Here is a 27,186-nt window from a genome sequence, read left to right as displayed (position 1 = left end):
TGGATAAGTTTTAATACCAATATAAACTGTTTTCGTTGCTGAATAAATATGAAGAAAAAATAATCAAAGAATCCGATGATAAATTACGTAAATATTATCACCATTTCAATTTTTTTGTCCCTAAATTTTCTAATATTTAGTTATATTATAAAATACATTCATACAATATGTATAGATCAAGGTCATCGCCTTAATTAAATCGTTCTATCTCTATGCTTTGAAATTTATCTATTTCTCCTACGTAGCAATCAGTTAAGTATGGAAATATTTCTTGTCGTATTGAAATGTTATACATATATTATCAGTAGTTTATTGATATATAAATATATATATTGTAATAATGAATTATAACCAACCATTATGCCAATCAGAAATTTCACATTTTAATACAATCCGGTTTCAACTTTATTCGTCATCTTATGTCAAGTCGAAATCGGATAATCCGTCACTGTCAACTCCACCATTGAGAGATAATATTAAAATAAGAGTAGTTTTGACAAAACTATAATGCAATCAAATTGACTGCACAATGAAAATAGAAGGGTAAAGAGATCGATAATCTGTGGCAAGACAATATCTTGGGGCGCGATAGTGTCCCGTCACAAATTATGCAGGCCCTTTCTGCTTAATAGTTAATCAATGAACAATGGTCGACGCCGCACATACCTAGTATTTTCGAATAGAAACAAGAAATTATTCCATTTAAGAATATAAGTGAAGACTAAGTATTCTTAATGTATTTGAATACAACTGATATTATCGATATTTTACCTATAAGTAGTTATGCTTCTCTGCTGTATTCTGAACTGCGTTTATTTTTAAATTAATAAGACGTAAAATTAATGGACGTCGCCATCTCGGTACTCTCGTCTGCCTGGAGTCCGAGCACTACTTCCTGGTTAATAATCTAAGATTTATTTATCTGTTATTATAACTGTTCAACCCAGTTATACTACGTGTTTCTAAAATCATATAAAAGACCTAAAATTTCATTTTTGCAAAACTATGCAATTTTGACAGCGTGGTTTTCATGTTGTCCGGGTTTCAAGTGTTTGAAATAGCCTTGGCGCGGCGCTGTTATCTACGGATGGAGATATTTACATCATAAAGTACTTCTTTTATTCATAATAAATCATTATCCAAGGAAATAATAATAATAATAATAATAATTATTAATAGGTTGACACAATTAAGCTGTGTTGCGCATGTGTTAATTATCCATTCCTCGATCATAACGTCATCTAGTGGCCACACTATGAGATAATAAGATAATAAGCGTCCGGACAATGAACCCACCCCGCTACCCTCCTTTCAAAATCTGTGTAAAAGACATACAGAAAATATTAAAGATAGAGGGAGAGAGGTATGGGAGGTTGTTCAAGTGGAGCCCAATTGGCCGGCAGAGAGAGAAAGAACATCGGTATAGCAATGTCTATTTCTTTCTACTTTATTCTAATTGGATCGAAATGATGTCAAAGTTTGGAGTGGTAGGAATAGCAAAAAAGAAGAATTAAAAGTTTTAAATTTATTGACGAATAAAATGAGATTGGTAAGTTGATGCTCTTTCTCTCCCGTGCAATAGTACAATTCAACGTACATGCCACTCTCTTTATCTTTAATATTTTCTCTATGTTGTAAGACCGTGGTTGAGATGTTGCATGCAAAATGTACTTGCAAAATCAATATTAATTTATTAATTATTTGTAATGTTGATTGTACCTCCAGGTAGACAACTATTAATATTTAATGGATTGGAATATGTGTATCTCTACTAGATGTTGATGGAATCGCTGTAGATGTGTTTGTGATTTCGATAATCATCGAAGTGAAACTGTCAACTGTCAAATGCTAAAGTTGTTTACTCCAGAGCGCCCCGAAAGTGTTTTGCAGTACGGAACTGTCACTTTCACTACATGGAACACTCAAAACGCAACTTTCGTTATGGAAATTAATACAGAGCTAACAACTTTCAGAGGCGTCGTCTAAACAATTTGTTGTGACCTAAATGACATTAAAATTAAAGCCCATGTCTACTTTTCCCATGTTTGAAAGATTATATGAATGCAACGAATTAATATGCATAGAATCTGCATGCTTCGATTATATAAATTACGAATCTTTATAAATCGAATACAAATGAATTTTCTACGCGTTGCAGTCGCCGGGAGCCAGGCTACCGATTGACACAACTCCCGCGTCTCTCCGAATAACTGCGTTCACTGGACTTTCTTTTGAGACACCTTGTATATATATTTATATTCAGTGTCAATGGCCTAGCTATCGGGTTAATTTAATCTAATTATTTTTGAGTTCTATAAACTACGTGTATATTCAAAGTAAAAAATTTATCAAAGATACACGAAAAAAATAGAGTCGATAACATAATATCTGCTGCTATTATTATATATTTTTTTCAAATACACATATTGTTACAGCGAGGACGTGATTTGATTTCTAAATAATTCATTCGATACAGACTTGATAATGAGACGGTAGTTTTAACAAATGCATACCGTTACTTTTTTGTTTTAACAAACAAAATCATTTCTTTCTACCCGCAGGTGAACCACGCAATTATTACTAACATTAGTTCATTTAAAAACAAAATATTAATTAAATAAGTGACTCTTTTTTATGAGGGTTTACGGAAATGTTCCCATGTACTTTACCAGGTGTAACTTCCTTAATTGTACGCCTTAATAAAGACAAAACTATCTTCCTTTCAATAATATTATAATTATTAGTAGCCGTTATAAAATTGTTAATTATCTATTTTAAATAATACGGGTAACGAACTTGAATATATGTAAAAAATATCCGAACTTCTGTGATATCGCGCACAAGCCGGCAACGCGGAATGGTGTATGACAGTGGTCCACACTTTCGTCTCTACGTCCCTTTTGGTGGCGCCCCCCTGCACCTTGCGCCATGTGGCCAACATAAACAAAGCACATTACGCACGCGGGGGTCGAATCAGCTGTGCCGTCTGCTGAGGTAAGACGACGCAGTCGCATTCGTTTACGTCTCGCTACGAGATCGCGACGTTGTCACAATGTAAAATGAACCACTCACTTATAGAAAATTAATAATTGGTTTATTGAACATATAAACGTCATTCGATAACAGTAAATATTCATGAATTAATCATCGACTTTGAAATATTTTAAAGTGTTTTCTACAAGGTTCGTTTACATATTAAATTAAGTTTCGTTTGCATATTTAATTTTTTTTCTCAAGTTATAGCGACAAAAATTCGGGGAAGCTTGGCAACGTTTTTCCTTCGCTGTCTCAGTTGCGCCCTAGCGATTCCCTCGACCAAATGAAGTTAGTCAGTGAGCGAGAGATCAGTGCAAAGAGTGCGTGTGTGTGTCGACTCGAATGGCAGCGCAAGCCAACAGGCGCCTGTGTTGTTCGCGGGCCGCAGTCGTGGGGGGGCCCCCATCTCTAATTCCCCCCGTAGGACCTCGTTCCCCAGATTCGTTGCTCGACATCACCGCTAAAACCGTCGCCGAAACTATCCCTTTTCAGCGAATTGAAGAACGCTATGATCGTATACCGGAGCCAGTGCAAAGGAGGATCATTTTTTGGTCTTTCCCGAGAAACGAAAGAGATATTTGCATGTATTCTTCGTTATCGAGGGTGCCCCCATCCCCCGCGAGTGCTGTGAATACTCCCGGACAAACACATCATGCCGATTCGCAGAATTTGTCTTTCTGCAAGGGATTAAAACTATTAGAAACAGGATGTGTTGATAATGTATTACAAGTCGGTGAGTTTAATATGAGTAATTAGTAAACAAGTTCGAATGTACGTATTAAAAATAACGTTTATTTGACAACAAACTAGTTTAGACAGTATACTTACGTTAATAATTATACGTTCAAGGATGTTTCCGACTGAGAAAAAAATGAGTGCAAATGTACTTATGCTTTTTTATATTTCTTTTTTACAAGCTGCCCTAGTTTATGCGTTTCATCTATTAGTCAAATCTTTGATTTTTTTACGTAATGTATACAAACAAAAAATACAATGTTTTTATTTGGTTGAATGATGTCAGATTTATCGTCAAATTTATCAGCTTTCTAAGCTAGTGTTACGTGAAATCCATTGCAAACAACTTTAGAGGTAAATATATTACTTGATATTGATATTTTTTTTTCATTTAATGGCTTACAATTTATTGTTTTATTGCTGGATAAATACATTTTTAAAAACCCATTTTTAATGTTTTTAAATTGTTTTTTTACGTTAACAAAACTTTGGTAATTATCTAGATTAGGTTACATCCCTCTGATTTCGTTAAAATTTTAGTATGTTTTAAAGAAAATTACGCTGAACAAGAATATTCTTTATATAGGGCGCGGAAATAATCCCTTCAGGTACTTTTTTCCGTTTAAAGAATCAAATAATTGTAACCTAACCTACAAAATGAAATCCAATCACAAGCAGGGGTTACTGTTATCGAAAACCCTTCCATGGTTTTTTCTTGATGAGGTGGTCGACAATAAATAAAATAGATATACAAACTGTATGTAGAATCATCGCTTATTTTATTTATTGTCGATCAATTCTTCAAGAAAAATCCATGGAAGAGTTTTCGATAACAGTAACCCCTGCTTGTGATTGGATTTCATTTTGTAGGTTAGGTTACAATTATTTGATTCTTTAAACGGAAAAAATTACCTGAAGGGATTATTTCCGCGCCCTATATAAATAATATTCTTGTTCAGCGTAATTTTCTTTAAAAAAAGATACTAAAATTTTAACGAAATCAAAGGGGTGTAACCTAATTTAGATAATTACCAAAACTTTTGTTTAAGAATGTAACGTAATAATAAGCTGGGAATTTGCAAAATATACTACGAGAAAGAAAGTGAAATTAAAGATATAATTCACTAGTGAATGTAGAATTCTAAACGAGAAAGGAAATGACCATACGTTACACAAATTATCTGAAGAAACGGTAGGATATATAAATAAGAATTTTTTCAGTTTTTTATCTATGACTCAGGACATAAAATTATTACTACAATAGAAATCATGTTTATTATGGATTTTCTAATATATTATTCTCACATAAACCCAGTAAAAAAGTCGAAATGTGCCTTTGCAAAGAAAAATCTAATGGTTAATGTCAATATTTACGGAGATGGAATTCTAAGGCAAAAAGGAATCAGCAGGAAAACCAAAATGACGGTATACAGTTTAATATTAATACCCTATATAGAAGTAATAGTATTTAAGCATAGTGAAATTGCTGAAACGATAGAAATCAATAAGGAAAATGATTTTGGTACATAGGTAAAGCAATACGGGAAGCACGATCAAAAAATAACAAACGGAAAAAAGGTAGACCTAAGAAAACGTCAAATAAAGAGATACCAGAAATATTGGGAAGAAGATAAAACTTAGGACAAAGCAAGAACTATGGCAACAACTGAAGTTTATTAATGAAAAGAAAAAACGATAAGACCTCAGCTCTTAATTTATTTTTATTATTATATATTTCGTTGCTGTTATGATCGATGAAAATTAGGCGAATTAAGAAAAGCAGATTATCTTATAAACACGTAATTAATCCAGATTCTAGTCTGGAATTTAATATTCCGAATTAGCCCTGTAGTCCATCAAATTTATCTTCACCATGACGTCATCAACAGTTAACACAAGTACATGTAAATTGTGGACATTTTAGACGTTTCTATTAATAGAAAAAAACACTTACAAAACGTACAATTGTCTTTTAATTAACGACATACGTTCTTTTGATTAAAATATTAAAAAAGATAACGATAAATATAAATAAAATAAAGTTTCAATTTGATACTTGAACGAATTGTCAAAATCATCTGATGCCCATTCAAAATGGCCGCCGTGGGGTAAACAAATATTTTCGTCGTTAGCTTTTGTGTAGTTGATTAACTTATTTGTTTTTGATTTTAAACGTTACTATTTCTAGTTTTATCGCGAAAGGGTTCTGAAAAAGTTGCTACTTTAATGAGCGCGAAATTTTTTCCAAGAAATTTGGCTTTTTTGTTTAATTTCGCCTATGCAGTGTTGTCCTTAGTGCAGGTAAATACACCGAGACATTTCTTCTAGTCTGATAACAGAAAATAATCCGGAGGGTGTTAAATCTGGATAATAGAGTGCATGATGTAGCAATTCAAACAGTAATTAATTGATTTCGGCCATTGCAATAATGCTGATGCATTGTCTCGATGAAACAACACTTTCTTCTTAGCCAAATACGGACATTTTTGCTTGACTTTTTCCCTCAAACGTTGCTTAATACTTGCCGTTGATAATTTTTCCTTTTTCAAGATAGTTAATGATAATTATCCCACGCGCATCCTAAAAAACCGACGCCATGACCTTGTCTGCAGATAGAAGGTTATTTGACAACTTTGGAGCTGGTTCTCCCTTATCAGTCCTTTTCATGTCCAAATTTTAAGTTAATAGTCCATGTACTTTTTGAATGTCTGCTATGTTTGCTATCTCGTGCACTTTCAGTCGAAGATCATCCGGAGCCGCTTTGTGGATTTTTTTCAACAGTTCTGGATCTGTCACTGCTTATAACGAAGGAGCAGGCTCTCCCAGAGTAGAATCTAGTTCGGCTTTTAGATTGTATACTTTCTAATACAGTGGTATGTTCAAGAAACTACTGCCATCTCTAGGTCAGGCCAGGTACTTCAGAAACCATCCTCGTATGGTAGATCTGATATTCCACAAAATACTTCTCTATAGTAAATCGATCTGTCGTGAATACCAAAAAAAAGAACAATAGATAGACCTAAATAATTTAAGTAATTTATATTTTTATTTTATTTTGATGTAGGTGATGTATTGATTAATATAATTACGCAAATTGTCAATGTCAAATCATATTTTGACAAAGACCGATGTAGGTCGAAACGTCGGATTTTTACATGCTATTTTAAACCGATTTTCATAGAAAACAAACATAAATTCAAGGAAATTCAAATTTACGAAAAATATATGCGTTTAAATTTTTTTGTAATTGATGAATGATAATTATATATTCTGATAAACCTTTTTATCAGTTTTCTTCTCTGATGACACTTTTATTTTCTGCGGCAGTTATTCGGAATACATAAACTCGGAAAATTCACTATTTTCATATGAGTTTAGCAGTCTCCCAAATAACAATAGATCAAGTATAATAAAAGTTTACTTTTCATCATTTAAACAAAAAATATTTTTGAAAAATCACTCATCGCGTTCTAGTATTATAGTTTGTCTCTTGAATAAGAAATACATCGCGTATACTGTCTCTTTAACTTTATAATTGACGTTATTTAAATAAAACATTAATAGTATGGAAATAAATACGACGAATAAGCGGGGTTGCTAGCGGCAACATGGCGATGCAAATCGAAAAATTTACATTTGAAAGTAAAAATGTACATATTTCGGGGTTAAACTGAATTTTTATTCTAATTTCTCTCTGAAATAATTGCTTGATTGCGCATTAGTATGCGCAGGTGTGTTTTATAACGACGAGGAGGAAAACGAATAGAACAAATTTATATTGATAACCAACATCCTTAGTTATTATTTACATAATATTATTCATTATATTTAAATATGCTTAGACTGAAAAGTACAATTTTATATTGTAGAATTAACCATTAATAGCATGTAGTTTTAGCTCTATCAAAGTAGCATCGTCAAATTAGCAAACATACGCAAAATTTGTAACTTTTTGTTGCTATTTAGTTGCTGAAACCGCGATTTTGTTGCTTAAGCCGAAAAATCGCAATTGCTGTTAAATTCATATAAAGCTACATAAAATTTTGATAAATCAATAAATATCGTCTCAACTAGTGAACCAAAATTTGTTGCTGCAAGTAAGTACTACCGAAAATTTGAAAAAAAAAAGACCGTACGAATTTTTTCCACTAGCTGTAATTTTCTTGACACATGCTAGCTTGAACTCTACTTGTTACACAGAAAATGGAGGGAAGATTTAGTTGCTACATTGAGCAATGTTCAAATGAGCCAAAAGAATAAGCAACAAAATCGATTTTTAAATGTGGTCCTTTTCAAAAAATTTTTAAACGGCTCTACTGATCGATTTCAAAAACTTATCAACTCTTAACCTCATAAAACCACGTCGATCGCCGCCAGTCTGTCGAAATTAGTTGATTTGTTGTGAGTTATTATTGGAGAAAGAAAAATAAGAAAATTTTCAAAAATTTTAAAAAATTGGGAAGATATTGGTTTTACCCCGTTTTTCGAAAATCGAGTTTCCCTCAGATATCGACGTTTTGAGGTCCTAGGAAGCTTCCCTGAATATTTCTGCGATGACGTCCGTATGCAAATTTATGTGTGTGTGTGTGTGTGTGTGTGTGTGTGTGTGTGTGTGTGTGTGTGTGTGTGTATGGATGTATGAAAACCTCTCATAACTTTTGAACGGCTTGACCGATTTGATCGCGATTGGGGAGGGCTTGATTTTGAATACAATTTGGACCGATTCGGATCGGTAGATTTCGAGAAATCTTAATAAAACTATGTATTTTCTTATTGTAATAACTTCAATACGGCTTTACCGATCAATTCCAAAAACTAATCAGTTCTCAACACCAAAAAACACCAAAAAATCTTGATCAAAATCGGTTGGTTCATTCGTGAGTTATTGTTGTCGAAAGAAAACCGAAAAACGTATTTTGCTGATCGAAAAGTTTTAGTTTCCATTTTGTTGCTTAATCTTTAGGCTCATTTGAACATTGTTCAATGTAGCAAAAAAATTTCTTCAGCACCTTCCAATCAACAAGTCAAGTCCAAGTTAGCATATACTAGAAAAATTGTTGCTGATCGAAAAGATCGGCCGATTTTCAGTTCTTATTTTGCAGCTGACTCTTCAGGCTCATTTGAACATTGTTCAATGTAGCAAAAAAATTTCTTCAGCACCTTCCAATCAACAAGTCAAGTCCAAGTTAGCATATACTAGAAAAATTGTTGCTGATCGAAAAGATCGGCCGATTTCCAGTTCTTATTTTGCAGCTGACTCTTCAGGCTCATTTGAACATTGTTCAATGTAGCAAAAAAATTTCTTCAGCACCTTCCAATCAACAAGTCAAGTCCAAGTTAGCATATACTAGAAAAATTGTTGCTGATCGAAAAGATCGGCCGATTTCCAGTTCTTATTTTGCAGCTGACTCTTCAGGCTCATTTGAACATTGTTCAATGTAGCAAAAAAATTTCTTCAGCACCTTCCAATCAACAAGTCAAGGCCAAGTTAGCATATACTAGAAAAATTGTTGCTGATCGAAAAGATCGGCCGATTTTCAGTTCTTATTTTGCAGCTGACTCTTCAGGCTCATTTGAACATTGTTCAATGTAGCAAAAAAATTTCTTCAGCACCTTCCAATCAACAAGTCAAGGCCAAGTTAGCATATACTAGAAAAATTGTTGCTGATCGAAAAGATCGGCCGATTTTCAGTTCTTATTTTGCAGCTGACTCTTCAGGCTCATTTGAACATTGTTCAATGTAGCAAAAAAATTTCTTCAGCACCTTCCAATCAACAAGTCGAGTCCAAGTTAGCATATACTAGAAAAATTGTTGCTGATCGAAAAGATCGGCCGATTTTCAGTTCTTATTTTGCAGCTGACTCTTCAGCCTCATTTGAACATTGTTCAATGTAGCAAAAAAATTTCTTCAGCACCTTCCAATCAACAAGTCGAGTTCAAGTTAGCATATACTAGAAAAATTGTTGCTGATCGAAAAGATCGGCCGATTTTCAGTTCTTATTTTGCAGCTGACTCTTCAGGCTCATTTGAACATTGTTCAATGTAGCAAAAAAATTTCTTCAGCACCTTCCAATCAACAAGTCGAGTTCAAGTTAGCGTATACTAGAAAAATTGTTGCTGATCGAAAAGATCGGCCGATTTTCAGTTCTTATTTTGCAGCTGACTCTTCAGGCTCATTTGAACATTGTTCAATGTAGCAAAAAAATTTCTTCAGCACCTTCCAATCAACAAGTCGAGTTCAAGTTAGCGTATACTAGAAAAATTGTTGCTGATCGAAAAGATCGGCCGATTTTCAGTTCTTATTTTGCAGCTGACTCTTCAGGCTCATTTGAACATTGTTCAATGTAGCAAAAAAATTTCTTCAGCACCTTCCAATCAACAAGTCAAGGCCAAGTTAGCATATACTAGAAAAATTGTTGCTGATCGAAAAGATCGGCCGATTTTCAGTTCTTATTTTGCAGCTGACTCTTCAGGCTCATTTGAACATTGTTCAATGTAGCAAAAAAATTTCTTCAGCACCTTCCAATCAACAAGTCAAGTCCAAGTTAGCATATACTAGAAAAATTGTTGCTGATCGAAAAGATCGGCCGATTTCCAGTTCTTATTTTGCAGCTGACTCTTCAGGCTCATTTGAACATTGTTCAATGTAGCAAAAAAATTTCTTCAGCACCTTCCAATCAACAAGTCAAGGCCAAGTTAGCATATACTAGAAAAATTGTTGCTGATCGAAAAGATCGGCCGATTTTCAGTTCTTATTTTGCAGCTGACTCTTCAGGCTCATTTGAACATTGTTCAATGTAGCAAAAAAATTTCTTCAGCACCTTCCAATCAACAAGTCAAGGCCAAGTTAGCATATACTAGAAAAATTGTTGCTGATCGAAAAGATCGGCCGATTTTCAGTTCTTATTTTGCAGCTGACTCTTCAGGCTCATTTGAACATTGTTCAATGTAGCAAAAAAATTTCTTCAGCACCTTCCAATCAACAAGTCGAGTTCAAGTTAGCGTATACTAGAAAAATTGTTGCTGATCGAAAAGATCGGCCGATTTTCAGTTCTTATTTTGCAGCTGACTCTTCAGGCTCATTTGAACATTGTTCAATGTAGCAAAAAAATTTCTTCAGCACCTTCCAATCAACAAGTCAAGGCCAAGTTAGCATATACTAGAAAAATTGTTGCTGATCGAAAAGATCGGCCGATTTTCAGTTCTTATTTTGCAGCTGACTCTTCAGGCTCATTTGAACATTGTTCAATGTAGCAAAAAAATTTCTTCAGCACCTTCCAATCAACAAGTCAAGTCCAAGTTAGCATATACTAGAAAAATTGTTGCTGATCGAAAAGATCGGCCGATTTCCAGTTCTTATTTTGCAGCTGACTCTTCAGGCTCATTTGAACATTGTTCAATGTAGCAAAAAAATTTCTTCAGCACCTTCCAATCAACAAGTCAAGTCCAAGTTAGCATATACTAGAAAAATTGTTGCTGATCGAAAAGATCGGCCGATTTTCAGTTCTTATTTTGCAGCTGACTCTTCAGGCTCATTTGAACATTGTTCAATGTAGCAAAAAAATTTCTTCAGCACCTTCCAATCAACAAGTCAAGGCCAAGTTAGCATATACTAGAAAAATTGTTGCTGATCGAAAAGATCGGCCGATTTTCAGTTCTTATTTTGCAGCTGACTCTTCAGGCTCATTTGAACATTGTTCAATGTAGCAAAAAAATTTCTTCAGCACCTTCCAATCAACAAGTCGAGTTCAAGCTAGCATGTGCCAAGAAAATTTCTGCTAGTATGAAAAATTCGTACGGTCTTTTTTTTCTAATTTTCGGTAGCACTTCGTGCAGCAACAAATTAGCAACAAATTTTAGTTCATTAGTTGACTCGATATTTATAGATTTATCAAAATTTTATGCTAAGAATTTAGCAGTAATTGCGATTTTTCGCGAACAGCTTAAGCAACAAAATCGCGGTTTCATCAACTAAATAGCAACAAAAAGCTAGAAATTTTGCATATTTTTTCATTGATTTTTGTTAATTTGACACCGCTACCTTGAAAAAGCTTTTAGTTTTCTTGTAACCATATAATTACCTAAGAAGTAGTCCTGCAGGTCTTTTGTTTTCTAAAAGCTTCTGGGAGAAATGATGTTTTAAAATGTTTTTACCACGGTCTTAATACGTTGACTACATACATGATAACTAATCCTGAGGGTATGAATTTGTCATTTTTTAATATGTAAAATAAGGTTGTAGTTGTAGTCATAGTACTGTTATTTTTTGACCTTAAAAAAAGTGCTTCATACTTTTCACACCGTTCCGCAAGTTTATTGCACGTTTTAGCTTTTTCTCTTATTTTTCTCCAATTTTCCTGGGCATTACTCCACCATCCGTGGATTACCAATATCACTTGTAATTTGACTTTCCCATCGACTCTTTAGTCTTCCTCTAGGCCAGTTCCCTAAGAGCTTTGAATCTATTATTTTTTTCAACTTCATTATTATTATTCGTTTTATGTATCCCAGCAATCGATAGGAGCAAAACCAATTATTGGAACAACCTACAGGGGCTGAGACAACACCTGGGAAATTATAATGAGAGAAAATCTGCTGAATTTATCAATCTAAGAACAATCACAATCTACGAATACTTGACACTTGAAGACGCAGATAATGCGGCGTGCAGATTTTGTTGCACCGAGGACGAAACCTCTATCCACATTCTCTTGAAGAGAGACACTACGTAAATCCAAATCACTGCACCTGGTAGCGTATGAAATAGAAGACGTAGATCTTTGGCGCTTGTAGTATTCCGTCGCGCTTTAAGGCGGATTCACACTAACGGGCACAGTCAGATCAAGACCGGCGGACTCGCGCCCGCGGGCTCGCCTACCGCAGCCACAGTCAACCACCTGTCTTCAACCTCTTTATGACAATGGACGATGAGAGACTCATTGAATTGGTCCGGGAGCTGCAGTGATGCATCCCACAAAATGCAGAAATGAAAAAAAAACAAGGTTATTTTTTTGTTAATTCAAGTAGATAAAACTACTGCCAACTTATGAATACATTTATTTAAATCAAACACATTTGTCTAAAAGGTTCCTTTGTAAATCACGGAAGATATTAAAAATAAATAAATAAAAATTATTCAACCCTACAATTCAATTATTTTTAGCATCTTTGTTGATAGAGACAATCAATATTTTCATGTTGAAGGATAATTATATGTGAGAACTTGGACTTCATCGTCAACCACATGTGGAAATAGTTTTACAAACTCTCCTTCTTTCCTCCTTGATTTAGCGATATCACGTCTTTGAGATCGCGATTTATTAATATTCTCTTCCTCCTCTAAAATTAAAGAAATTTTTAACAGAGTCAATTTTCTAGTGTTAAGTGTTAATGATAGTGAATGATGGACGCACTGATTCATAGGCACAGATTGCCTGCAATCTGCCCGCGCTGTGTGAATCGCTTGCCCGTGATTGGACGGTGATCTGATCTGAATGTGCCCGTTGGTGTGAATCCGCCTTTAGTCGCTTTGGGTGACATTTATCATCTTTTATGGTTTAGTGATAGATAGATAGTATTTAAACAGAAAACCTTCCCATTGTAATAAAATTTCTTCAACAAATAATTCAATTATCATTCATTCCTGACCCAATGCACATGCGGTATTTACTTTTGAAATATTTTCTCTGTATTTGTATACGTTTATTTATAATACCAAACGGAACTTATTTGGTGAAATACCTCGTATTAATTATGTGAATCCAATAGTATTCCCGATATTTCTATAATACTCACGGTCTGATACTCATAAAATATTCTAATTGTACTCCGATTGCCGATTCGAAAAATATCTACATCTCTACTAAAAGATACGAACCGATAGTTAACTAAATATTTTTTCCCAAAGTGGTACCCGAGTGCTCGCAGCTGTCTCGTACAGGGGCACTCAACTTTTGTGTACTCAGGTGAATCCACATCGAAAGAGGTCGCGGAGAGTAAAAGAATAATGAATAGGTCCTTTTTCGTTTTGGTTCTTTTGTATTGCCCATATACTCTTCCGAAATCTAGAATTACTGTAACATTTTTATGTTTTTTATATTTGTAAAGAAAGAGGATTTTTTGTATTTTTTTTTTCTGATGTTATCGATTGTTAGATATAAGGGTTATAAAAAACTAGAGATACAAGATAAAAATGAGGCGTTTAAATAATGATTTGGGCGTAATTAAAAAAATGAAAGGTATATAATTTATTCTCTTAGCCCTTGAGTATACAAAAGATTTTATAATTGAAGAGAACCTCGAGTAAAAGTTTAAATTTACGTAGTATATATTAAATAAATATAAATATAAAATTATCACGAGGATATAAATCAAAATTTCACAGTAAAAATACAAATATAGCTTTTGAATTACGCATTTCTTCCACGAGACGTTAGATAGCGCCACTTATAACCAGTTTAATGGCGTCTGTTATATCGACGTGGTTTGATTTGTTCCTCTCGAGTATTTTTTTACTACTCCTACTTGATTCTTTCTTCGTTTTTAATGTCTTACGAAGATGATCCCAGAAATACCACTGTATTAGAAAATACAGCATATGTATCAAGTTTGTAGACGCCACGTTTTTTAGTATTTGTTTGGCAGTCATCGATAGTGAACGTTTCCAGTAAATTTTCCAGATAATTTTATTTGAAAGGCGTTATCCCAACCAATATAAAAGCTGCACTAGATTCTACTCTGGGTGAGACTGCTCCTACGTTACCAACAGTAGAATATTGGGTACCAGGTATATTTAAAATGCCCCAAATAACTGAAAAAGCCATAGAGCTTAATAAGGCAGCCTTTATGTGCTTCATTGATCTCATCCGAGCGTTTGATAGGACACGCTTAACTGATGTTATAACTCTACTAAAAAAAAGGAACGTTCACTCCAATATGATAAGAGTTATCGAAAAAGTTAATACCGATAATTATACCTTTGTGAGGACGGCAAACAAATTAGGCAATAAAATACCTGTGGCAACTGGTATCAGACAAGGGGATAGCCTAAGCCCAATCCTGTTCAATATTATAATGGACGAAATCTGATGCAGTAATCATCTCGGAAGACGAAGATAACCTACAGAAGCTCCTATATAAATTCCAACATGCAAATATCCACAAAAAAAAAAACAAAATCTCTCACAATATCTAAAGAATCGAGAAGATGTAAACTGGCGAACTACGATCAGAGCGTAGAACAAGTGATGTCCTTCAAATATCTAGGAACAAACATAACAAGCGATAGAAATCTAAAGAAAGGAGTAAAAGCACAAACAACGAAGGCAGCATTAATATCAGGATACCTTAGAGATTTAATTTGGCGAAATAAATACATGAGATATAAAACTTGCGTAAGGCCGGTCATGATAAATGCACTAAACGGCTCCTAAGAACAACAGAAATGCGGAGTCTGAGATCAATAACAGGACATACGTTACTCGATAGGAAGAGAAATGAAGAAATAAGGGACATGTGCGATATTCAGGATGTAGTAAGATGGGCAAGGAGCCGCAGAAGAGAATGTAGAGACAATATTGACAGAATGCCAAATGAACGGTTAGCAAAAATTGCAAAGGAAAAGAAACCAGACACAACTCGACCTCCTGGGCGACCACCTATAAGGTGGTATGAAAGGTGGTCCTCAGCATCCCAACTACTCCTGACAAACCCTTGATGAAAATACAGAACCTAGTTCTAACGTAAGAAGAAGCGTTTGAACTAAGCTTCACCACCTGAGAAAACCAACCACGCAGTGGTTGACCAAATGAAGAGAAATGTTGAAGAAAATTCACAAAGTTGTACTGGATGATGGTCGACTGAAAGTGCACGAGCTAGAAGATATAGAAGGCATTTCAAAAAGTGCGCTACATCGATTATTAACTGAAAATTTGGACATGAGAAAGCTGTGCGCAAGATGGGTGCCGCATTTGTTCACAATAGAACAAAAACAGCGTCGTGAAGATGTTTCCATCGAGTGTTTGGCAATGTTTCGCAGAAATTAAACCATTAACAAACAAAAGAACAATCAAAACAATGAGCTGAAAAGGGAGAACCGGCTCCAAAGAAGGCAAAAACCGTTCCATCTGCAGGCAAGGTGATGGCGTCGGGTTTTTAGGATGCGTGCGGGATAATTTTCATTGCTACCTTATGCACCCTACTCGCCAAATGTATCCCCATCGGATTAGTTTCTTCTTCCAGATTTCAAAAAGGACTTGGTGGTTAAAGATTGTCCAACAGTGAACAGGTGATTTCTTGACGATTTTTATTATAAAAAGGGTTTCGAACTTATTGAATATCGCAGGGTAAAGTGGAAGGAGCTTAAAGGAGATTACGTTGAAAAAATATTGTTTGTGTTTTCTTTGTTGAGTCAGGTACCATCCTAGTAGTTACAAAGATGACGGTCTGGGAAAAAATCAAGTGTACGATTGATTTGCACGGTTTAAAAATGTCGATTGATAACAATCATTGTAGGCTGCCAACGACGAAGATTCCAGATTTGGTGCTCAAAGATCACCGAGCGACAATTGATAAACTGTCAGTGAGTTGTGGGTTATTTTCTTTGAAGATTTGGAAATGAAACTGTTTTTGCTAAGTGTGTGTTTTTCGGGCTCTGACTGATCAACAAGTGGATCAAGTTAAAACACGTCGTGCTTTGAAAAATAGCTTGAAACTGATCCAAATTTTGTGTCATTTGTCATTACTGGTAATAAGTCATAGTGGTTTAACCCAGTAACAAAAGCAATATTCATGTAAATGTCATCGTCACCCGGCAAACGGAATGTCAAATCATATATGCTGATTTGCTTTTTTTGATGCCAATGCCAAAAACAAAGTGTTAAGACCCGATTTGTGGCAGGTAGGAAACTGGTCCCTCCACCATGACAATACACCTGATACTTTGCCATTACTTATCTTGAATGATTGAAGAGGTCAAGGGAAAAAACGAAGAAGAAACTTTTACCTTTTTTTACAGATGAGTACAAAGCAGTGGACAAAATTAATAGGCAGATTTTGAAAGGGGATAACGTTTTGTAAAAAAAAATTAAATCTATTTTAAAAATAATTTGAGTTATTTTTGGTAATCCTATTTTGGAGTGGAAATCGAGTCTTTACTGTCCTCAAAACATATTGATTACAGGATGAGATATAATGATCAGCTTCAAGGCTTCCTAGTGTTGTCTTCCTACAACCTGCGGCAATTTTAGGTTTTTGATTCATGAATACGTATGCAAAAATGTATAGATCCTTGTTTCTATTTCACTTTCTGTGAAAAGTTGAAAAACTACCCTCGTATCACTAAATAAGATTCCGGAGATTCAACAGATCTTGTTAGAAAGTTTTAATTTGATCTTTTCACGTAGTTTTCAGTTTCCATTTAAATAAACTTATAATAAGATCATAAACTAATTTATAAAATGCAAAATTGTTAAAAAATAAAACCGTGAGAAACAAAACTGTCGTTATTTTATGTGGTGATAAATAATACATAATAAACGCTTGTATGTCATTAGGAAAATCAAGATTCGATAAGTACCAACTTAAAAATGTTGATTTGAATTCTTAAAATTTCATTCTTTATTGTTTACTTTCTATATAAGGTGGGAACGAGACTCCAATGAATGAATAACACCCTGCAAGACTTTTTTTAATTCTTTTCATACTACTACCCTCTAGAAAACCGTATTGTGTGTCGCTGCGGTGAAGGAATCACAGACGTTAACACATGATTAAATTTTTTTCATTTCTAATTTTGTACATCGCTTCTCTAGAAATGTATCGTCATTTTTACGGTCCTCACAATTGAAATGAGCATTTTGGATCGTTTACGCACATTTACCTTTAAAAGGGATGTTGACATATCTTAGAAATTCATGTCTTGCCGAGTGAATTGCAATAATCGATTGTAGAACTGCAATTTGCAGTTTTATAATAAGAAAAGTAGGTTTTAAACCAAAAGAAATTAGATCACGAAGAAGTCAAATGGGAAAGTGGAAGTTTGAAAACACAAAAAGAACCGACAATAATATTTTTTTATATTGTCATTTATCTGAATATCTCTGTTACAAAGTATCAAAAGGATTGAGCTCAGTTCACATGGTGGCGTCCCCCTTACCCCAGAAATCGAAAGATCGGCAAATTTAAAGTAAAAAATGTCATATAAAGTTTTTTCACCAGATTAATAGTTTTTGAGTTATTCGCAATTGAAAAGTACGATTTTTCGTTAAAAAAAAACGCATTTTTCAATCGTTTTTTACGTAAAACTCTGTGATGATGCTTTTTATCGAAAAAATTGTAATGAACAAAAATGAAGCTTATAAAAAAGCAAAGAAATTAAACTATATTTTAACATATTAATGATCTACCTAAAGCAAGTTCGAGATATTTGAATAGTTTTTTTTACGTAATTGAACTTGGAATAACGGGAAAAGGGTATATTTTTTCACAAAAAGTCATGGAATACTTTTTAAAGAGCTTAAAAAGACCTTCTAAATGACCACTGATAAAAGTCGTTTCGACTGAAATTTCAGTGAGATATGATGTAAAATAGTTAAAGCTTAAAAAATACACTAAAACTAATGCCATTTTATTGAAAATCAAAATTAAATTTATTCCTTGCACCAAATACTTTATTTGGATCTTATTCACGACATCTGAAAGTTTGGCTGATTAGAAAACCATAATTTTGGTAAAAAATGAGCATTTAATATTTAATATTTTTTTGATTTTTCAGAAAAAAATTTCTGCTCATTTTTTCTCCATAACTATAAAATATACAAAAACAAATAAACAGTCAAATTAAAGCATTTTTTATGACGATTATTTTGCTTTTTTTATTTTTTTTGTAGCATAAAAATTGTACCAAGTAATCTGTCACTAGAGTGTCACTATATCCACAGCCCTTTGACTGTTTATTAATAAAATGTGGAAAGTCTCACGCCCTTCTAATATACATAGGCTTGTAGCCCTGAAAATGACCTTTAAAATGGTTTTTTGTAGGATGTGATAGCTTCAAAATTAATGAAATTACATAAAAAATAAAAATTTGAAAATTTTTTTGCGAATTATAGGATATGAAAAAGTTTCAAATTTTGGCGCACGGATCTTTTCTGTTGACGCTAAGTTGCTTGTAGGTGAATGAAACATTGAATGTCATTGAACACTACTTTTTATTGTATTTTTGGTAAAGGGTTGGTTCTTAAAGGGTGTCAGGGTGTAGAGAATGAAAAATCACTTCTTGTTTGGAAAGTAGACTTGAATACCGAAAGAATTCAAAATCAAGACATTAACAGACATTAAAAAATAGCCTTCTAGATGTTGGCGAGGGTGTTTTTTGGTAAACCTTATCGTGCAGCGTCTTAGGCACATAATAATTGGGACGATTTCCACTTTCCTGCTAAGCTACAACTGTTTAATCTCAACAGTGAGATCCGCGTATATGCTTCAGTTTCTCGTGGTGTTTGTTAAGAACGTTGTTAGTGGTTGATATGACTACATTGACGAGAAGGTCTGAATTGACTTTTGTTTCAACCACCACAATGTGCAGTCTGTTATTCGTCGGTGATAATTGTCACTTTCTACGGTTGTTACTTGTCTTCAGAGACTGAAGGTAAACAGTTTACCTTCAGTCTCTGAAGACGATAACTTGGTTATGTCTATTCGCCAACGGTTCCAGAAACTTCAATTTACAAATATATCGTCGAATATATATTTCTTACATTTTTATTGAAGTTTCTTTCCTGTTCAACTCATCAACGTGTGCTTGCTTGCTTAAAACGACACGTGGAGAGGAAGCAAAAACAAAGGCGCGGGGGTATGCAGCTGCTGAGGTGGCAAAATGTACATCGATTTGAGATATGCAGAGCAATTCGTACTGGCGAGTGGAAATTCGGTAGCAAAATGTACATTTATTTTTTCGCCTGCATAGCAATTTGGCATCGACCAATAAAATAACTCTATCCGCTCTGTGTTTGTCAAATACATCTATGTTGTGCTTATATACGTCCCGTAGAGCTTAACTTGACGATATCAAAAGATGACGTTCTTCGAGAAGCCGTTTAGGCGCTTTGGCTTGAACCACGTCGTTGGGTAGGTTGTGGGGTTTGGCCAGATATTTAAATCGCGCCCGTGTGAGTGCAGGGCCTTCTGTATCAGGGCCTAAAAGTCCTTACAAAAATCCTCCAATCCTACCGAACTTTAACCAACGAATCTCTCTCTCTGAGCGCAGATAACGTGGTCTGCAGTTTCGTCCTCCTCCAGGTGTTAAAAAATGATTAGAGTTGATTCTACAATTTTTAAAACTTTTGTGAGATTACAATTGATAAATAGATTTGTCAGTTGCTGTAATTTATTTTCTATTTTATTCACATATCTGTTATTCATTGAAATATTTTATTGAAAAAAGTTAGTGTATCATTTTTACTTTTTACTGAATAAAAATAAGGAAAAATTTAAATAACCGAGACATGCTTTATAACGCATTTTTTAAAAGATTATAATTTTCTCATCTTAGTAAGTAGGTCAAGCATGTTTGGCTGTTTTTTGTGGTACCACAATCTAAATTGACGTTTCACAAGACCGCTATACAAAATCTGAGGTTTGCACGATTTTTATAGAAACCATAAATGTTTATGAAATCAAATAAACGCGTAATTTTACGAACTTTATAAAAACCAACCACACAAAATTGTTGTTGCGCTCAACTGAAATTATTTAACACATTTAATTTTGGCATTCGTGTCGATACATCGTTTAAAGTAATTGATTTCTGATTCTCCTTTTTACGGGTCTATCAATAGAGCATCGTATTAAAATTAATCAAGTATTAGGATATTTGACACAGGAAGAAAATAATTTTTTATTGATTTTTATTTATTTCGATACGTTTCGATAAAAGGAACTGATTAAATTCAAACAATTTGTGATGTGATTAGAAACAGACCGTGCACAAATCGTCTACGAGTGATGTCATTATATAGTGAACGTCCGATTGATGTCATTCAATTCACTTTGTTTTGGCTATCAGTGGACCGGTGGACGGATTTATACCCAAATTAAGTTTTGTTTTGTGTATTTTCATTGTCGATTAAAATCATTTACACCAGAAAGCAGATTTCATCGCAGCTATGCTATTGAATTTAGAAACGTAAATTTGTTTATTAAATAATCATACAAAAAGAAAGCAAAACCCTTTTTGAGACCTTGGTAAAACAATTCTTTGGGATACTAGATGCAAAAAATTTAATCACGAATTTCGAAATCGATCTGAATACATGGTGACGCTGCAAGGTCCGGACTAGATGCTGAATGGGCCAGTTCAATACCACCATATTCATAGCTTTCATTCCTCGTAGCTTTCGTATTATGTAGTTTAGCAATATCTCATTTTGGTTAACTAAACCTGGATATTTTTCCGCGAAAACGTCATAAATTTGTAATCTGCTGTCCATAATGTACACCACCGGTTAAAAATGTTTGCCCAACCCATGAAACTATGTCTTACAAATCAAAAATAATACTTTATACAAGCGCATGTTTATATATTGTCAATGAGTGCGACAAGTTAATACTTGCATGTATCGGCTGATTGGTTTTTTATTGTTTAAATTTGAAATATTTCTTCAGTATTTATGATTGAAGTTTAGTCCCAGTTAACGCTGTGAGGCGCAAGAATGTTCCGTGGTGTATACTTTTTAGACCAAGATATCCTTGTGTGAAGTTCGTTTGGAATTGTATCTGTTCTCGACTTTAAAATGGGTAAAACGCAAGGAACTACTCATCATAGTCTAGACGTGGACTATATCGTGAAAAAATATGTATCCACCAGTATCTCCAACCACTGAAGATAAACGTATTGTATTAATTGATCTAGGGATTTGCCTAGAGTACTCCTACACTCTTTTAAGACGTCAAAATAAAATTAAGAGGTTTCATTGGGTTACAGAACATAAAATTGGACGCACGAAGAGTGTTAGAGAGTTTTATTGTGCGATGATTCAAAATTTGAGGTTTCATATTTCATATTATATAAACACTGAAGAAATATTCAATGTGTTAATGATTAAAGAAGGTAAAGTCATTCTGGATACAATTCGTCTTAATTTTCACAAATTCACAAGTGAAAAAAAGCTCAGGAGAGTTACTAATAGTATGGGGTGTACCCATTCGAAGCTGTAGGCGGCACCATTATGTTAGCTGCGAAGCTATAGCGTTGGCAGCTTGTAGAGTAGTAGTTGGCGACTCGTAGCCATTCGATAAGTGTTTTATGATAAAAAACCTTTTATTAGGTCTTTCTCGTTATCCTCAGGCATATAAAGTCGCTAGGTAAAGTTCTACATCAACATATTTTTAGATGATTGACCCTTGCAATAAAAACATGACCAAAATTTGGTAAGACTCTGATAAACTTCCAACAAATGCGATATAAATTTTAAAATATTCTCATTGACGCAAATGTTTCTAACATTTGCCGTATAAGTATAATGAAATTAAAGTGTATTTATAACCTATCGACGTATATACAAACATTATATTTAATTAAAATGTATTAATACAAACATACATATCAGGTTTTGTTTATAATGTACTTGTCGATTCAGTAAAGATAATTTAATTAATTGGTTTAGAACCGAAAAGAATGAACCAAATAATAAATTTAAATTTGTGGGTCATTTGAAAAACACCTCCAATCAAAGCTCGGCGAGTTATTGGGGCATATATAGAACAAAATATTATGCAATTGGATCCCGGTGGAAGAAAGAAACGTGGCAGACAAAATGGTTGAGCATAGAAGGTGTAGAAGTCTTAAATTGTCATTTTCTAGCATCTTCTGCGGTGTGTACGTATTGAGAAGACAAAACTTGATGGCCAGTTTCTGGTGGATGATATTGCATACTTGGTTATACCGGTGTAGATGCTATATGTTGAATGGTCTCTGATGTTTGCTGACACTTTCTGCATTTATCAGATTGAGTGTTCACATCCTTAATAACATTTTTCTTGTAGTTATTCGTGTTGATAACTTGATCCTGGATAGCCGTCATGAAGCCTTCGGTCTCTGGAAAGAGGTTTCCGCTAGTTTGAAACGACTGGTTGAGGTCATGATGTAGTGTAGTGCCTTTCGTGACCCAGCTTCTTGGTGTTCAATACTATAGTCAAGTCAGATTCTGATACGAGGTTGAATGGTGAGTAATCCTTATCCGCTTTGGATATAATCCGGTGCAGGTAATGAAACTATGTGAATTCTTTCATATTAAATCGGGAGTGCAGGTTAAGAACGTTGATCAAGCCTCTCCCACCCTCTTTTCGGGGTAATGTTATTCTAGTAGTGTGTAGGTAGGTTTGTTCGCCATTCCTTCATCGTTGTTGAAAGGAAGCTTACAGTAGTTGAATGTACTTTGTATATCTGCAAGACCTCTACAAGCCAGGAATGGGGTACACTATCAAACGCTTTCTAGTAAACCGCGAAAACAGTTTGTATATTCCGGTGATCTTTCTTTGTTTTCTGAAGTATCACAGAGTGCATAATATGTTGTTCTTTGCACTCTTGGTGATCTCTTCTGCAACCTTTCTGTTCCTTTGCTAAGATGTTATTTTCCTAGACGTGCCCATAAATACTGTTAGTGATACAAGCTGTAAGTATCTTATTTAGAGTGAGGAGGCACGTGATAGGTCTGTACTGAGTGAGTACATTCGTCAGGGAGTTCTTTGGAAACAAATTATTGGAACCAAGTGCTAAAAACGTTGGAATATCTTTTGGGTTCTGTAGGAGGTGAAAAAATTGCTTCGCTAATTCCCTGTGCACTCTCGGGAATTTATTATACCAGAAGTTTTGGAAATTATCAACTCCAGGTGTTTATCAGTTGTTAGTATTTTGGATTACGTCAATGATTTCTTTTAGCGTTAAATAATCAAATTGCATCGGAACAATAATTAATCGCATCTCTTCGGCTGCTAATTAGTCGGCATCATTATTATTATTATAAGTAAATTTTGGCCAATAATAGACATATCACTAAATTAAATACTACTGGAAAGGTTTGTATAATATTGAAAAAATTCAACACTGTATGAGATCTTATTCCATATTACGTTTTGAAGTTAAAATTTACCGATTTAGGTGTTTAAAAACTCAGAAGAAAGAAGGCGTTTCAGCGAGTGTTCTTAAACCAAAACGAACTCTGTAGCTATATTAGACCCTGATATATAGATCTTTGAATGTAGAAAAATGGCCAAAAACCTACAAAAATCCATAACTCCACATTGAATGGCCGCGCCTAGCTCCTCTCCAACTCAACCAATTTAAGTGTTCAACAACTCAAAAGAAAGAAGGTGTTTCAGCGAGTGTTCTTAAACCAAAACGAACTCTGTAGCTATATTAGAACCTGAGATATAGATCTTTGAATGTAGAAAAATTGCCAAAAACCTACAAAAATCCATAACTCCACATTGAATGGCCGCGACTAGCTCCTCTCCAACTCAACCGATTGAAGTATTCAAAAACTCAAAAGAAAGAAGGTGTTTCAGCGAGTGTTCTTAAACCAAAACGAACTCTGTAGCTATATTAGAACCTGAGATATAGATCTTTGAATGTAGAAAAATTGCCAAAAACCTACAAAAATCCATAACTCCACATTGAATGGCCGCGACTAGCTCCTCTCCAACTTAACCGATTAAAGTGTTCAAAAACTCAAAAGAAAGAAGGTGTTTCAGCGAGTGTTCTTAAAACAAAACGAACTCTCTAGCTATATTAGAACCTGAGATATAGATCTTTGAATGTAGAAAAATTGCCAAAAACCTACAAAAATCTATAACTCCACAATGAATGTCCTCGCCTAGCTCCTCTCCAACTCAACCGATTTAAGTGTTCAAAAACTCAAAAGAAAGAAGGTGTTTCAGCGAGTGTTCTTAAACCAAAACGAACTCTGTAGCTATATTAGACCCTGATATATAGATCTTTGAATGTAGAAAAATTGCCAAAAACCTACAAAAATCCATAACTCCACATTGAATGGCCGCGCCTAGCTCCTCTCCAACTCAACCGATTTAAGTATTCAAAAACTCAAAAGAAAGAAGGTGTTTCAGCGAGTGTTCTTAAACCAAAACAAACTCTGTAGCTATATTAGAACCTGAGATATAGATCTTTGAATGTAGAAAAATTTCCAAAAACCTACAAAAATCCATAACTCCACAATGAATGTCCTCGCCTAGCTCCTCTCCAACTCAACCGATTGAAGTATTCAAAAACTCAAAAGAAAGAAGGTGTTTCAGCGAGTGTTCTTAAACCAAAACGAACTCTGTAGCTATATTAGAACCTGAGATATAGATCTTTGAATGTAGAAAAATTTCCAAAAACCTACAAAAATCCATAACTCCACAATGAATGTCCTCGCCTAGCTCCTCTCCAGCTCAACCGATTGAAGTATTCAAAAACTCAAAAGAAAGAAGGTGTTTCAGCGAGTGTTCTTAAACCAAAACAAACTCTGTAGCTATATTAGAACCTGAGATATAGATCTTTGAATGTAGAAAAATTTCCAAAAACCTACAAAAATCCATAACTCCACAATGAATGTCCTCGCCTAGCTCCTCTCCAACTCAACCGATTTAAGTATTCAAAAACTCAAAAGAAAGAAGGTGTTTCAGCGAGTGTTCTTAAACCAAAACGAACTCTGTAGCTATATTAGAACCTGAGATATAGATCTTTGAATGTAGAAAAATTTCCAAAAACCTACAAAAATCCATAACTCCACAATGAATGTCCTTGTCTAGCTCCTCTCCAACTCAACCGATTTAAGTATTCAAAAACTCAAAAGAAAGAAGGTGTTTCAGCGAGTGTTCTTAAACCAAAACAAACTCTGTAGCTATATTAGAACCTGAGATATAGATCTTTGAATGTAGAAAAATTTCCAAAAACCTACAAAAATCCATAACTCCACAATGAATGTCCTCGCCTAGCTCCTCTCCAACTCAACCGATTGAAGTATTCAAAAACTCAAAAGAAAGAAGGTGTTTCAGCGAGTGTTCTTAAACCAAAACGAACTCTGTAGCTATATTAGAACCTGAGATATAGATCTTTGAATGTAGAAAAATTTCCAAAAACCTACAAAAATCCATAACTCCACAATGAATGTCCTCGCCTAGCTCCTCTCCAACTCAACCGATTGAAGTATTCAAAAACTCAAAAGAAAGAAGGTGTTTCAGCGAGTGTTCTTAAACCAAAACAAACTCTGTAGCTATATTAGAACCTGAGATATAGATCTTTGAATGTAGAAAAATTTCCAAAAACCTACAAAAATCCATAACTCCACAATGAATGTCCTCGCCTAGCTCCTCTCCAGCTCAACCGATTTAAGTGTTTAAAAACTCAAAAGAAAGAAGGCGTTTCAGCGAGTGTTCTTAAACCAAAACGAACTCTGTAGCTATATTAGAACCTGAGATATAGATCTTTGAATGTAGAAAAATTTCCAAAAACCTACAAAAATCCATAACTCCACAATGAATGTCCTCGCCTAGCTCCTCTCCAACTCAACCGATTTAAGTGTTCAAAAACTCAAAAGAAAGAGGATGTTTCAGCGAGTGTTTATAAACCAAAACGAAGTCTCTATCTTGAATAGAACCTGAGATATTGAGAATAGAACGTGTGTATGTGAAAAACTCCCATAAGTAATGTACAGGGGGAAATCGCATTTGAGTATAACTTGAGAATGGTGAAAATTAGATGAAATCCTATGGTTGATGGCTGATCTGTGCATCAATACCTTTCATTGAAAAAAAAAATTAAGCAAATCGGTTGGGTAGAACGCCTGAACGAACTCGGAATGGAAATCATCAATTTTTTTAATATATAAGATTATTATTGCTATTTTTTTAAATATTAAGTATCTTTAAAAACATTTTATAAAACTGCACTTATTAAATAAATGTCATTACGATTTAATTTACAAAAGTCCCCATTGTAAAGTGCCGTGTTAATAAACGTATTTTACACTACGTGGAAATGAAAAAATTTAGTATTTAACTGCAGACAAGGGGCCTCTAAAAGCCAAAGTGCGACGGGCCCCCAAGTATGTAAATCCGCCACTGGACATAAAATAAATAAAATCGCACCATAACCATATTTTTCTCTGTCATCACAAACTTTTGATATATAATTTGATATATAATATTACTTCTTTTGATTTTTTGGTGTTTTAGATTTTAGTTAAAGATGTCCTGATATATTTATCCAACTATCAGATCCTGAATTTAGATGCTTAGCTATTCAAAACGGAATTATAAGTCATAAAGGACAAAAAACAAAAGAAGTATGTATTAAGTGCCGTGTACTGATTGTGACTACATAGGACAGACATCTCAGTATATAAAAAATAGACTATA

General features: G+C 34.3%; 1 protein-coding gene across 1 annotated transcript in view; it reads left to right on the top strand.

Moving 5' to 3' along the window:
• The first annotated feature begins 3,120 nt into the window (after nt 1-3,120).
• LOC130446311 (zinc finger SWIM domain-containing protein 6-like) overlaps nt 3,121-27,186 on the top strand; it is a 188,342-nt gene continuing 164,276 nt past the window's right edge. The window contains exons 1-2 of the mRNA XM_056782486.1: nt 3,121-3,182; nt 3,238-3,769. Coding sequence (XP_056638464.1) covers nt 3,379-3,769 — 391 coding nt within the window. The 5' untranslated portion in view covers nt 3,121-3,182; nt 3,238-3,378. The remainder of the gene's footprint in view (nt 3,183-3,237; nt 3,770-27,186) is intronic.

This window comes from Diorhabda sublineata, chromosome 7 (genome assembly GCF_026230105.1).
Source record: "Diorhabda sublineata isolate icDioSubl1.1 chromosome 7, icDioSubl1.1, whole genome shotgun sequence".
Classification (NCBI taxonomy): domain Eukaryota; kingdom Metazoa; phylum Arthropoda; class Insecta; order Coleoptera; family Chrysomelidae; genus Diorhabda; species Diorhabda sublineata.
Note: the sequence above shows the minus strand (reverse complement) of the source record. Positions and strands in the feature narration are given on the sequence as shown.